The sequence below is a fragment of the Cajanus cajan genome, chromosome 2 (genome assembly GCF_000230855.2).
Source record: "Cajanus cajan strain Asha chromosome 2, NIPB_CcT2T_4, whole genome shotgun sequence".
Classification (NCBI taxonomy): Eukaryota; Viridiplantae; Streptophyta; class Magnoliopsida; order Fabales; family Fabaceae; genus Cajanus; species Cajanus cajan.
The window spans coordinates 60,002,719-60,017,644 of record NC_138518.1 but is presented as its reverse complement, the minus strand read 5'-3'; the positions used below and the strand labels follow the sequence as shown (position 1 = coordinate 60,017,644).

At 35.8% G+C, this 14,926-nt stretch overlaps 1 protein-coding gene across 1 annotated transcript; it reads left to right on the top strand.

Moving 5' to 3' along the window:
* Positions 1–3,225: 3,225 nt before the first annotated feature.
* Positions 3,226–10,336, top strand: LOC109788151 (Agenet and bromo-adjacent homology (BAH) domain-containing protein). Its single transcript, XM_020346817.3, has 7 exons — positions 3,226–3,367; positions 4,240–4,534; positions 5,778–5,872; positions 5,956–6,078; positions 7,564–8,370; positions 9,195–9,411; positions 9,503–10,336. Exons 2-7 carry the CDS (start codon positions 4,240–4,242, stop codon positions 10,021–10,023), a joined length of 2,058 nt encoding a protein of 685 aa, XP_020202406.1. The 5' UTR covers positions 3,226–3,367; the 3' UTR covers positions 10,024–10,336.
* The last annotated feature ends 4,590 nt before the right edge of the window (positions 10,337–14,926 follow it).

Sequence of the window (14,926 nt, the reverse complement as noted above, 5' to 3'; positions counted from 1 at the left end):
TAAGATAATTAATCCTCCAAACAGAAATAATTATAAAATTATTCATAACTCTAAGGGCTCTTCCTCTACCCAATTCCCTCATGTAACTCTACATATAAATAATCTCCTTTTCCCCCGTACCTGGATAAATAGGAACTCAGGCAGAACCTCCTCCTCTTTTTCCTTAAATAAGGATCGGAACTAAAACTGGAGCAGAACCTCATCGTCTGAGTTCCCCTTGGTCTTCAGAGAGAAGAAGAGGAACGAAAGAGAGAACAGAAGAGAAGAGAGAGTGAGAATGAGAGGTGTGTAGAAATGAGAAGATTTGAGGCCTATTTATAGGATTTTTCGCCCACCTACCACTACGGCCCGTTCCAAAATCGGAACGGCCCATTCTGGGTCTTTCAAACCTACGTAAAATTTTCAACTAGAACGGCCCGTTCCCAAACCAGAACGGCCCGTTCCCAAACCAGAACGGCCCGTTCTCAAACCCAGCAGAACGGCCCGTTCTAATTCCAGAACGGCCCGTTCTCCAAACCAGAACGGCCTGTTCTCCAAACCAGAATGGCCCATTCTGCTTCTACAATTTTTGCCATACTCACTATTCCAGAACGACTCGTTTTAAAATTGAAACGGCTCGTTCTGGGCCACGAATTGGGCCAAAGGCCCACAAAAAATGGGCTGTTACAGGGGTAGTAGCCATATTGTGAAGGTTATTGAGGGATCAACCAGGTCTAAGAGAGAGAGTAGCTAGATGAAGCCTTTATAATAGACCTTAGTTGCAACAGAGGGATTTTGTCCCAAGGAAGTCTCGTGCTACACCTTAAGGAGAAGTTCAAGGTGTGAGATGTTACAAATGTGGAGGACCTCACATTGTCAAAGACTGTACAACCAAGGACTCTTAGTGTTTCCATTGTAGTAGGTTCGGACACATAACTAGAGATTGTCCTAATAGGATTACTCAAGCTAGGAGTGCATTGAGAATGAAGAGGCCTACAATTGCAGGCCAAGTGTTTGCATTGTCAGAGGCTAAAGCTTTCACTTCATTGGATCTAATGAGGGGGAAGGGCAAGGTGACTTATAAGGAGGTATCTATCTTTTTTGACTTAAGTGTCACACATTCCTTTATATCTATTGATTATGTAGGGAAGTTGAGGTTAGTTGTAAGCTATTTGGATGTGAATACTCCTACTTCTACTTTTGTGTTTACATTTGATGTTTGCTTGGGATGTTTTGTTGACGTGTTTGGGCGTTGCTATAAAGTTAAGCTGACATGTTTACCTTTAGTGGGTTTGAATGTGATTTTGGGAATAGACTAGTTATCCATTAACCATGTCGTTATTGATTATGCTAAGAGGGAGTTAATCTTTCTTGATGTTGAAAAAAAGGGATTGATATTTGCTATGCAAGTTGAGGATTTGTTGAAGGAGGGAGCCAGATGCTATATGATTCTATCTTTTGTAAGTGTAGAGAGTGAACAATTGTTGGAAACAATATAACATCTTTTTAACTTTTAAGGAGTCTCACCATAGGTTTAAGAAATGGGGGAGTATTAGGTGCAATCTGGAAAAAAAATATAGGGATTACAAGTGTAAACTATTCAATTTAATAGTCTTGTATTATCTATTATAAGAAAAAAAATACACACATATATATATTTTTTATATTTTTAAATAAAAACAGATTCTAATTACTTATCTCATTTAATAATATTCTCTAAAAATTATTTATCCTTTAATGCATGAATTTTCAATTATCTTACTTCTTTTGTCATTTATAACAAGACAATTTAAGAAAAATATTATGAGATCAATAAAATTTAATATACATAACTGATTTTCTTAATATATATAAAATGTTTTTTTTATAATAGAAAAGAGAAGAAATATGTTATAAAATTATTTAGTAGTTCATTATATTATTTTATTTTAATATATAATTATATAAATGATACTTAAATTAATGTATATACCCATTATTAGTAATATACTTTTAAAAAAATTAAATTATATGAATTTGATAATATAATTATAAATATTAATTATATAATTTATGAGTTACATTAGTAAAATTTGTATTAAAAAAATGAGTTAATCACTCATACACTATCAGTGTAAAGTTTTTTTACACTGAGAACCAATCATATGTTATATCAATTGCTCATTTAATAAAATAAAATAATCTAAAAGATATGATTGATTATCAGTGTAAAAATTTTTTACACTAACAGTATATCAATGATTAACTCTAAAAAAAAATTATTAAAGATATAGAAACTTATATAAATTTTAAAACTTCAGCGTGTCAACGGTTCCTACAGCAAAAATTAGGGATGGCAAAACGGGCCAGCCCGGCCCGTTTTGGCCCGGCCCGCCATTGGCCCACCAAAAACGGGGCGGGCCGGCCCGGCCCGCCAATGTAAAACGGGCTGGAGATGCTGGCCCGCCCTGCCTAAGGGTGGGCTGGCGGGCTGGCGGGCCAGCCCGCTTACAAAAATAAAAATAAAAAAAAATGGAAAAAAAAATTTATTTTATGGTTAAATAAATTTTTTTTTGCTACAAATAAATAAATATAATCATATGAAATTAAAAATGCATACATATTGTACTTAATATATGTTCAACAAAAACAAATTACAAACTTAAAACAAAATCAAATAGAAATTAGTCCATTTACACCAAAATCAAAACTAAATTATAAACTTACAAATTATTTATACACTAAATTTTTTGATAGTCCACAAACAAGTTTAAATACAATTAATTAACTTTAAATTTTTATTCTAAGAATATTAGAAGCTCTCTTGAAAGAAGATGTCTCTACTTTTTTTCTTAATCATCTTCATCCTCATCTTCTACATCAAAATAAAATAAACATAAAAATAATTAAATTAAAAAATATATATATGCGGGCCGGCGGGTTGTGGCGGGCCGGCCCGCTATTTGGCCCGGCGGGCTTGGCGGGCTTGGCGGGGCGAGCTTGGCGGGTTGGCGGGTTGAAATGCTTGGCCCGGCCCGCCAATTTTTGGCGGGCCAACGGGCCGGCCCGCGGGCCATGGCCCACTTTGCCATCTCTAGCAAAAATACTTCATCATTGTCATTTCTCATGCACCAATAAATTTTTTTTTGTCATTTCTCATGTAATAAATAGATTTCATCCCACGTAAGTTTTTCTTTTTACCTATAATTCCACAAAACCCTCTAAAAAATAAAATTGCAACCTAACCAGTACGAGGTCCCCACTCTCTCTCTCTCTCTCTGTTTTTGTTTTTTTGGTTTTTATTTTTATTTTCTATAACACAACACTTGCGGCTGCATTGGACGCACACCTCTTCAGCTCTGCAACTCTCTCTTTCTCTTTCCATGTCCATGTTCATGGCAATTGTAAGGTACCATCTTCTTCTTCCGTTTCATCATCTGTGACCTCCCTTTCTCTCCCTCCCACCCCATATCTTACTCCTCAGCTTTTTCACACAACCAACCTTGCCCAATTTCCTCTTTCTTCAGTCACCCAGGATCACCGTCACCATTTTTCCTCGGTTTATGCTATAAAGTTTCAACCTTTCTGAAGGAAACTTCTTTTTCTTCTCTCAATTGGGATACCTATTTGGCCTTTTGGCTGATTGTTACCTTTGGAGCCGCCAAAGGCTCAATTTTCCTCTGCCTGTTGGATTTTTCAGCCTCTGGATCAGTTTTCCTGACGGGTTTCTCTCTGATCTGTTTGGAGGCACAGATGTTAGTTTGAAGTTTTGTGGCTGTGGTCAACTTTGGAGCATTTGCAGTTTCAGGAGATGGTCAGCCTTCTTTGGAGGCTTGTGAGATTGAAAAAAGGGGGTCACTTTAGTGATGATATTTTTCTCTGATTTCAAGGCCCTTCTTAATTTTTCTGAGGATTCTGTTTGTTTGTGGTTGATGTAGTTTTGAAGGTCATGTGTTTTTAATTAGGGTTTCTGACTTTTTCCCCACATGAAAAAGTACTTGGATTTTGAGGATTCTGGTTAGTTTTATTGTAGTGGACATCTTTGTGTTTCCCTGAGTAGGGCTCTTCCAAGGAGTGAGGAAACTGAGGTTCTAAAGGTTTTTTTTTTAATATTTTTTTATTAGGATGATGGTATGGTAGAAGGCTTTTGCTTGATGACTACGGATTTGTTTGATTGTCCTTTTAGAATAATGAATCAAAAGGGTCTGCACCCTTTGCCACTGCTTTGAAATCAAGTGCATATCTGGTGTTGTGTTAACTCCTGTTGGTATTCTCTTTAAGATGGCTGTGAACAATCGCTGTTTCGTGGAATGGAAAGAGCAGTTTGTTTCACAAGAGCGTGGTAACCGTGTGGTTCACTATTACCTGAAGGATGCTGCTGGTGAGTCCATTCTTGCAGTGGTAGGCACTGAGAGAAGTGTTAGACACATGTGCTATGTTGTTGCTGAAGAGTTCCTTGAAGTTTGTGGGAAGGAAGGTTCCATTCCAACTGGTTTCAAATGGAGATCTAGAAGAGAGGTGGTGGATTGGCTGACATCAACACTATCAAAGCAGAATCTGCAGGGAGATAGAAGTGGTAAGTTGATACTTCTTTACTTTAACTCGTTGCAGTCATTTGTAATGTCTTTGGTTATTGTTGGTTGAACTATATTGTGGAAAATAACATAGGTAGCCCTGGCTTTATGAGCAACAAAGTGATGTAGACTAATGAACAATGATATATGCTTTTGCGGAAAGACTAAGGCAAACCACATGGATGTGGTTCAATAAATATTTTGTGCCACTGTCTGTTACAGGATGGCATGATGCATATGCATATTTAAATGGATCATTTTGTAAAACTTTTATTTTCCTCAATATATGCATTGTTGTCTTGTCATAAATTATAATGAATCTTTCTCCCTCTCTTCTCTTTTCTTCAGCTAAAAACACACCTGAGACATGCTCATACTATTGCCTTTAATTTAGGATGATATTATTATAGTAGAATAAGTAATATATGCACTGACAATGAATATTTTTTACCCTATTATCTAATAACAAACTGCCATGTATGATAAGTTTGTTGACTTTTTTAATTACTACCATAAAAGTCATACAATGGTACTTCCTGATTGGTTGACTTTTAAAAAACTTCTACACTTATAGGGCATCCTATTAAACCTCATTATAGAATGAGTTAATCACCTATACACTGTCAGTGTAAAGTTTTTTTACACTAGCAACCAATTATATCTTTTAGTTGTGCCATGTCACTGTTAAAAGTAAATGTGTTTATAGTGACATGGCACAATTAAAAGATATAATTGGTTGCCAGTGTAAAAAAACTTTACACTGACAGTGTATAAGTAATTAACTCTTATAATATATTAGTTACTTTTATAGCTTGATAATTTTTACTTTATTCTTGATACCTTTGATTACAATTTTCTATTAATATGTATAGTTAATGTAGGTTAAATAAAATTTTAAGTTCTGTCCCTGGTTCCATGCAAAGCAGTGCTAACAATAGAATTAAGGGTAAAGAAAGTGTAAATTTATGATTACAGGAAAGTTGAGGTAGTAACCTGCAATTAATCTGTATTTAATCTTTAATGCAGTAAATTCCTGGATAATAAATTTAAGCTCCTCTTATCATCCTTTATTCATTTCTTCATTTCAATTAATATTGAAAAGGTTTAGCTTAGAAACAGGAAGGAAGGCCATATATGATCTTGTTAATCCTTTTATCTCTTCTATTTTTTTTCTTCTTCTTAAGTTTGTCTATGATCTTGCTAATCATTTTATCTCTTCTATATTTTTTGTATTTTAAATCACAGTATCACCTGGTCATAACTTGGTACAAACTCATGAGACAACAAATGACAATGTCAATGAAATTACTGGTCATCCTGCACAAATAACAGATGACAAGGTATGTCCCTTTTTGTCCCACTTTCTCTATTTTATATAGTTTCTAGCGATTGTTATTGACATCCACATACTTCTGTTTCTCAGGACTTTCCAATGAGTAGCTCCAAATTATCCAATTCAGACATTGTTTGGTCAGGAGTTGCGTGGAGATGTGGCAAACAACTTAAGCATTATCCCACTTTTTCCAGGAATGGCATCAAAATTGCGGTAAGATTCCCTTAAACTAATTTCCTTAATGATTGTTGTGATTCAGGAATTGTGTGTATTGTTGTACACATACCAATCTTATTTATAGAGTGAATACAATAAATGATAGAGATACTAATCTCTAATATTATGGAAACTAATCTAATCATATCCCTAATTGATAGTGAGGATAATAGCCCATAATATATGTATCCACAATATCTGTAATATATTCACAATATCTGTAACACTCCCCCTCAAGCTGGAGCATATATATCATATGCACCAAGCTTGTTACAAATGTAATCAATCCGAGGTCCTTTAAGCGATTTTTGTGAACATATCTGCTAACTGGTCACCGGAGGCAGCCAGAGGCAGCGATCGGAGGCAGCGACCGAAAGCGGCGATCGGAGGCGACGGCCACCTGAAGCGACGGTCGGAGTCAGCGACTAGAAGCGGTTGTAGGTGGCGACCGGAAGCGGCGGTCGGAGTTGGCGACCAGAAGCGGCGACCGGAAGTGGCGGTCGGAGTCGGCGATCGGAAGCGGCGGTCGGAGTTGGCGACCGGAAGTGGCAGTCAAAGGTGGCAATCGGAAGCGACAGTTGGAGGCGGCGACAGGAAGCGACCAGTGACGACGGTGTGACGACCTGAGGTGGCGGTCGGAGGCGACAACTGAAGGTAGCAACCAGAGGCGAAGGTCGGTGGCGCGGCAACTGGCGGCACGACGACCGGAGGCTGCAGTCGGAGGTAGCAACCAGAGGCGGCGGTCGGCGGTGCGACTACCGGAGGTGGTAGCCGCCGGCGCAGCGACCGATGGCGGTCAGAGTGGGCACCGGAAGCGGTGGTCGGCGGCACAGCGATCGGAGGCGGTAGCCGCCGGTGCGGTGGCCGGCGGCAGCCGGAGGTGGCAGCAAGGGCCTTTGCAAGAAGAGAGAAAAATATATTCTAAAAGAAAAACCTAAGCTCTGATACCATGTTGTGATTCAGGAATTGTGTGTATTGTTGTACACATACCAATCTTATTTATAGAGTGAATACAATAAATGATAGAGATACTAATCTCTAATATTATGGAAACTAATCTAATCATATCCCTAATTGATAGTGAGGATAATAGCCCATAATATATGTATCCACAATATCTGTAATATATTCACAATATCTGTAACAATGATCTTACTTCTGGTTTAGTTGTCAGCTTCTCCTCAGTTAAAGCATCAACTTCTAATTAACATCGTATCATTAATAAGTAACTTCTAATTAATTTCTTGCAGTATTGACAAGTAAATTCCATAATGATGTCCATATTTAGGTTTGCATTACAGGCAAATTCCTTTACGATGAAATGCATATTTAATTGTGCAATACATTTTGGCATTTGCTTAGTGCCATCATGTTCCTCCCTTTCCCCAAAATCCAACCAGTTAAAAAAAGTATTTTTTTTTTTCATGTACATAATATCTAGATGGTTTAATATCTAACATTTGCATTCTTTCTGATTTCCAGATTCAATCCTTTGTTTTTGTTATGGGAAAGGGAGAGAATCATTATATTGCTTATGTAGAGGATATGTATGAAGACAGGAGGGGACAGAAAAAGGTCAAAGTGAGATGGTTTCACCATAATCAGGAAGTCAAGGGTGTAGTTCCCGTACGAAATCCTCACCCTCGGGAAGTTTTTATCACACCTTATTCTCAAGTCATTAGTGCAGAGTGTGTAGATGGTCCTGCCACAGTCTTAACTCGTGAACACTATGAAAAATGCATGCCTTTCTTTTCCCCCACTTCAACAGAGAGAATACATTTGTGCTTTAGACAATTTAGAAGCAACAAAGTCAAGCCCTTTGACTTGAGTAAACTGCGTGGCTACCATGCTCAACCAATTCTTTCTTGCTTGCACCTTGATTCAACCCAGAACCCTGAGAAACTCACAAGAGAAAATGAAGAGTTTAGTGCAGGTGATGATGTGAAGGTAGGAGCCAAGAGGAGCAGAAGTGATAAGGGGTCTCCTCAGTCATGGATAAGTCGCCAGGGAGTTAGGAAGTTAATTAGAAATAAGCAAATGATGGTATACAAAACCTTCCAGGTTGCAAATTATGCAAGGCCCGAAAGGATATTGCTTTCTTTGAAGCAGGTTGAGTGTCAACCTTGGTCTAACCACACATACAAGATTGATGACAAGATAGAGTTGCTCTGTCAAGATAGTGGCATCAGAGGCTGCTGGTTCAGGTGTACAGTTGTTCAGGTAGCGCGGAAACAGTTGAGAGTCCAATACGATGATGTCCAGGATGAAGATGGAAGTGGAAATCTTGAGGTATAATCAAACTTTTGAATTATTCTAAATTCAATTTTCTGTGTTAGTACTTAGTTCTATTGTAAAATATGTGGATAAATAAAGGGGGCTCCATTTAGGGTTTTATCATTACCCAAAAAAATGAAATTTAGGTGTTCAGGTAGGGCTCCATTTAGGTGTTTTAGGCTTTTAGCATCTAGTTAGGTGAGCAGTGTTTTTTAATCCTTGCAGTTGAAGTTTAAGCAAAATCTCACAGGGTGATGACATAATAGTATTTTTTTTTATTGAAATGGAAATCATTCTAGTTTAAGCCTAATGTTGATTATATTTATAGTTAATTAGTTATACTGGGTTAATCAAGGATCTGGTACTCCTGGAATAAACTATTCTAAATAATATGCTAATTTATCAGGATCTATTGTGTGAAGTCTTTTTCATTCAAAATTGAATCTCATGAGAGTAACAATCAACTAATTGCGCTAGAGATATTTTCTAACAATTCGTTTAATCTCTTTGCTATGTAATGGCTATGTGAGAATGACGGGGGTATAGGCAGGTTTTATACATGGATATGAGTCTAAGTGCAATTCAAGAAATTCAATTATATTTTTATTTAAAAATGTAGAGGTTAGAGGGATGGCCAATAATGTCATGGATTTCAATGCCAAATTCAAAAATGATACAGTTTTAGACCTGGAATGATATATGTGGAAAATTTAGTTATAGCACCAAATGAAAAGAAAAATATCCCAAAGAAAATATTGTGTAGATTCACTTATCACGTACTTTTACACCAGTTATTTTTCCAGTTCAAAAAATTTATCTGGATATTCTCCATTTTTTAGGAATGGATCCCTGCTTTCAAGTTGGCCAGGCCTGATAAACTTGGGATGAGGTATTCTGGTCGCCCCACCATCAGGCCAGCTCCACCTTACGAGGAACAAGAACCGGCTGTCCAGGTTGGAATTGCAGTTGATGCATGGTGGAGTGATGGCTGGTGGGAGGGGGTTGTAACTAGAATTGACAACTGTGGTGATGATAGTGTTCAAGTCTACTTTCCCGGTATGCTGTTTTATTGCCTTGTTTGAGGCCTTTCTTTAAACCATTTCATCTTTCTCCATTTATTCATAGAGAACTGTTTTGGTGGTATCAGGTGAATGCTTGTTGATGAAAATGTGCAAGAAGGATTTAAGAATATCTAGAGATTGGTTAGGGGACAGTTGGATTAACATTAAAGCAAAACCTGAAATAACCACAACTGTATTCACAGCTAATAATAGCTTTAACACAAAGCTTTCCGTGTCCCCATCTATCGGCAAAGATGTGGACTCTGTTGGTTTTGCTAATTCATGTCATGGTGATCTTGTTAGTAATAAGCCTAATGGTGATGAAGAAGAGAAATTTGTGTGTTGTGATGGCTCTGCTGAAGATGGGGACTGTGTCCAGGATAATAAACCCTCTTCTGAAAAATGTACTCAAGTTGACAGTATTGAGATACATGGAAGTTGTGATAATGAAGATATTGGTGATGATAATGATAACAGTAATGATAGCAATAACAATGATGATGGTAGTAACAAGAATGGTGTTGAGAATGGTAATAAAGATGTGGAGGTTTTAGGAACTTCTGGACCGGACCATGAAACTGTAGAGCTCATGGAAGTGGCTGTATAAACAATTTTTTGGTGCATATGATACTGCTGATTGTAGAGCTTTGCCATCATCTCTTGTTGTGTTGTAATCTATGTCCAATGTTAGGCTGAGAATGTAAATAGTAGTTACATGGTTATGTTGGAAGCTGATTGATTGTTAACTTGTTAGTTACCTTAATAGGTGTACAGTGTTGAGTGTAATGTGCAAGTGTGTTTTCTTTCTTCATTGATTGTATTAGAATGTAGATTTCTTTCATACGAGACAAGTATTGTTGTGTAATTTCAATTGTCATCCGATTATTAGTTTCATTTATCTGAGCCAGCATATTATAAGATCTCATGTGCTGAATATTTCTTGATATTATTGTACCAAACGTTGCACATATCATGTATTGTTTTCATGTACAATCTTCACTTTGGAAGATTAGCGTCTAATCCATTTGGATAGAAGGATAGTAAATAAAAATAATTATATAATTAAATATTTGTTCTATTCTATATTTAAGGTTTGAAACATAAATATATGAATATATATCACAAATGCCAGCCAAATAATTATGGCAATTTAAGAATTTTTGAATAAATGAAAAAGTAGACCTGTGATGAATAATAAATGGTATGATAATCAGGGGGGCGCCATATTCCAACAGTAAAGTAACCGTTTTTTTTTTTTTTTTAAGTTTTCGTTTACTGTAAAGATTAATTGTCGTTGCGCGCGTAAAGCACTTTAGAACAAATGCTAACATATATTGGATTTGATTTCCAATTACGGTAATGGTACCTATCGGAATCAACCGTACTAGTTCTCAATACTTATCCAAACAGTTACAAAAGTAAGTTTGATGTTAGGATGGACTTTAGGCCCAAAAGAAAGAAAATTTAATGACCCAAAGACTTCATAAGATAATCTTAGAATATTATTATATTTAATTTTAATATTATTTTATATTTTCTTAAATAGGGTGATGACACATGTAGGATCATCTTTAGTAGTTATTAAATTATAAATATATATTCCTTTTAACTTATAAGACAAAAAAAATATGAATATTAATTTCATTTTATTTATATCTTTCTTATAGTCTTTTAATAATAGATTCTAGAAATAGTGACAGGATAATTAGTTGGTTTCTATCATTTGAACTTTAATATTAATATAATTTCCTTTTAGAGATTATCATTTTAGTCAAAAGAGTAAATTTACTTTTTTTAATATTAATATAATTTCCTTTTAGACGTTATCCTTTTAGTCAAAAGAGTAAATTTCTTTATTTATTTATTTTTAGAAAAGTATTTTTCAAAATTTTCTTTTTGTTTTCTAGAAATTACATTTCAAAATTCTTGTTTTAAATTTTTAGTAGTTTAAGTTAATCCAAGTCTGTTTTTTTTAACCCAATATAATCTCTGTCACTGTATATATTCTATCTTTGTTCTATATAAATTAGAATAATAATAATTTTGAACGAAAATGTTTTTTCAAGAAATTAAAGTTTTTAAGTATATGATTTTGTTTGGATTGATGGTGAAGTGGATAAGAAAAACATTCCATTGTTAAAATTAAAGATGAGAGGAGAAGAAAAAAGATGGTAACTGATGAATCTCATTCCATTGTTTAATCCCTTTGATTTGAAGTGCATAGAATGGAATCCAATTTTTTAACTTTATTATATTATAACTGTTGAATACTAAAGACCTCCTATTCTCTTACCCACCATCACTAGAGATGACATCTTCTCCAATGCTGCAAGTACAATTTAGCCTATTCTACTTTTTTTTCCTCCACATTTTATTTAAGTATTTGGCTTTCTTTTACTAAATTTTAGCAAGTTTGCTCTATTCCCAACAATTTTTTGGGATGTTTAAAGCTGTAAGATATTTTGTTTCCTTCACTTTAGTATTTTTTTAGCATTACGTATGTAATTATTTATAACAATACAGACATATAATGATTGAATTGTGTAGTTAATGCTAAATTATCATTTACAAGTTCAGTATTAAGGGAAGATTTGTTCGAATGTTAGTTTTCTGTTATTGAGAAGTCTGTTACAACTAACTCTTGTAATCTAGCCTATAAAAGGACATCATGAATTGAGGAGTAAACAGGGGATCTTTGAAATCCATTCTTTCTTAACTCTACATTCTGTTTCTCTACATTTTGATATCAAGAGCTTGGTTCACGAGACTTGATACACAAAAACTGTAGTTTTTGTGAAGAGAGTAAGAGAGAATCTTGTGAAGTGTCATGGAAGAAGGGAGCTTTGTGCAAGTTGCAATTCCGAAATTTGATGGTCACTATGATCATTGGTCAATGTTGATGGAGAATCTCCTTAAATCAAAGGAGTATTGGAATCTGGTGGAGGATGGAATAGTTGCAGTTAAGAATATTGAAGAAAGCAAATTAAAAGATCTGAAGGCAAAAAATTATCTCTTTCAAGCAATTGATCGAAGCATCATGGAGACAATTCTTGACAAGAGTTCAGCAAAGGCCATTTGGGACTCTATGATACAGAAATACTAAGGATCCACAAAGGTCAAAAGGGCTCAATTACAAACTCTAAGGAGAGAATTTGAGATTCTTAGCATAAAAAACTATGAATCTATGGATGAATACTATGCAAGAACCTTGACTATTATGAAGATACATGGTGAGAAGATGGAACAACTTACAATTATGGAGAAAATCTTTAGATCCATGACAACAAGATTTGACTATGTGATTTGCTCAATTGAAGAATTCAAAGATGTTCAAACCATGACTATTGATGAATTACAAAGTAGTCTTTTGGTTCATGAACAAAGAATGAAAAGGCTCAAAGAGGAGAAACAAGCCATGTAGGTCATGGGTTTTGGTAAATCAAGAGGTAGAGGTAGGGGTCAAGGCAAAGGCAGAGGTAGACAATTTGATAAAAATCCAGTGGAATGCTTCAAGTGTCATAAGTTGGGACACTATCAATATGAGTGCCCCAATCATGAAGAAAAAGCAAACTATGAAAAGTTTGATGAATAGGAAGAGATGCTACTTGTGTCTTTTGGTGATGAGAAGAAAGCCATTGAAGAAAAAAAAATTAGTTTCTAGATTCATGGTGTAGCAACCACATGTGTGGCTGCAAGGAATGGTTTTTTTGATTTGGATGACAAATTCACATAATCTGTAAAACTTGGTGACAACTTAAGAATGATTATGAAAGGAAGTGGGAGTGTTAAACTGAAGATTGTTGGGATTACATAAGTGATCTATGATGTTTTCTATATTCCAAAATTAAAGAATAATTTGTTAAGCATAGGCCAACACCAGTAGAAAAATCTCATTATTGTGTTCCAAAATGACGTGTGTAAAGTCTGACAAAGGCTTTATAATGTCAAACAAGATGTCCTCTAATTGGATGTTTGTTGTAACTACTCATGTGATATCTCCAACTTGCTTGAAAGTGGAAAAGGATGATACTACGCACCTATGCACTAGTGGAAAAAAACTTTTAAAATCGGTTATTTTCAACTTTTAAAATCGGTTCCCTAACCGATTTTAAAAGTCAGACTTTTAAAATCGGTTAAATAATTGTAACGACCCGCCATGGTCGTCACATTACGAATAACACTAGACACTATTGAAATATATATACTAAAATAGTATAATAAAATATTTACAATACAAGTTGTTAATCAAGCAACCAACGACAACCAATCATATACAACAAAATATGCTACTATTAGGTAGCCTACAAAAAAAATCCATCTCCAGGCACCTCCTGTGGCCTCTAGCAGCTATCTCCAGTCTATCCCTGCCCTGCTCCCATACAACGTATGATCATCGAGTCCAAATCACATGAAAACATGTAAGGGTAAGCTAGAGACAATAAACAACTCATAATAATAATTTAATATACAACATAACAACTATATAATCATCTTCGCATTCGACACATGAAACAAACAACATATATACTATACATCTTAACATCATTTCAACTTACAACATAACAACACTATTATCATCCTCAACAAGGTCAACATATAACACAATCACAACTTAACAACAAATATACAACTCATATCAACAACAAATCAACTTCTCAACAACTTATGCGTCATCACGCATTTCAACTCGGAGATCTTCAATAACTGAGGTTGAGCAGTCTAGGTGGCATAAACCCTACCGAATCCAACGTTTGACCTATCTCAACCAGGTCAGGTATAGAACAACGTTAGAAACTTCAAAGAGAACTAGGTATAGACAACAATAGGCGATTTCTCAGGTGAGCCACTTAGACTCGGAGGTCCAGTACTATTGTCAAGACAGAAGGGTTTGGGTATGAGCCTACCGTAGCCTTGGCTAGCATCACCAATCCACATATGGAGTTAGCCCACCCACTGCCCTCCAAGTACCACGCACCCTCCAGTACCTAGTCAAAGACTACATCTTTAACTAGATACCTTACTCAAATTGGTCATTCAACCATGACATGGATCGACTATTTCCATGTCACTCACACAGTACTAAGGGATTCAACTTTAAAACAACTTTCAAATTATCACCTTAGTACTATGTATCTCAACATAGGACATATATCTTCACCATATGTCCCCAACTTTCCAACTTTACAACAATAGACACCATAACAACTTCACAACAATAAACATCTGGCCGCTTGTAATCGGTATAGCTCGGCTTGTCCCCTATACCGTGGTCGCTTTGTACACGTGTGCCTCGACCTTGCCCACACACGGGATCAACTAAGTCCTAGAGGAGAACAACACAACGTCTACTCAAAGGGACAACTTCCTAAGGAGGGTTTTTCAACAAATTGGGCTCTCAGAGCACCACAATTATCTCAATCCACACAATGGGATGAGCAATTTCAAAAACATCTCTCATAGTCCTAGTGATCAACAACTCATCATCACAGTCAACTTTCTACTTTAAACAA

Coding starts and splice junctions, on each gene's coding strand:
- LOC109788151 (XM_020346817.3), top strand. CDS start 4,240: ATGGCTGTGAACAATCGCTGTTTCGTGGAATGGAAAGAGCAGTTTGTT. Junction 6,079..7,563: donor GGAATGGCATCAAAATTGCG/GTAAGATTCCCT, acceptor TCTGATTTCCAG/ATTCAATCCTTTGTTTTTGT. Junction 9,412..9,502: donor TGTTCAAGTCTACTTTCCCG/GTATGCTGTTTT, acceptor TGGTGGTATCAG/GTGAATGCTTGTTGATGAAA.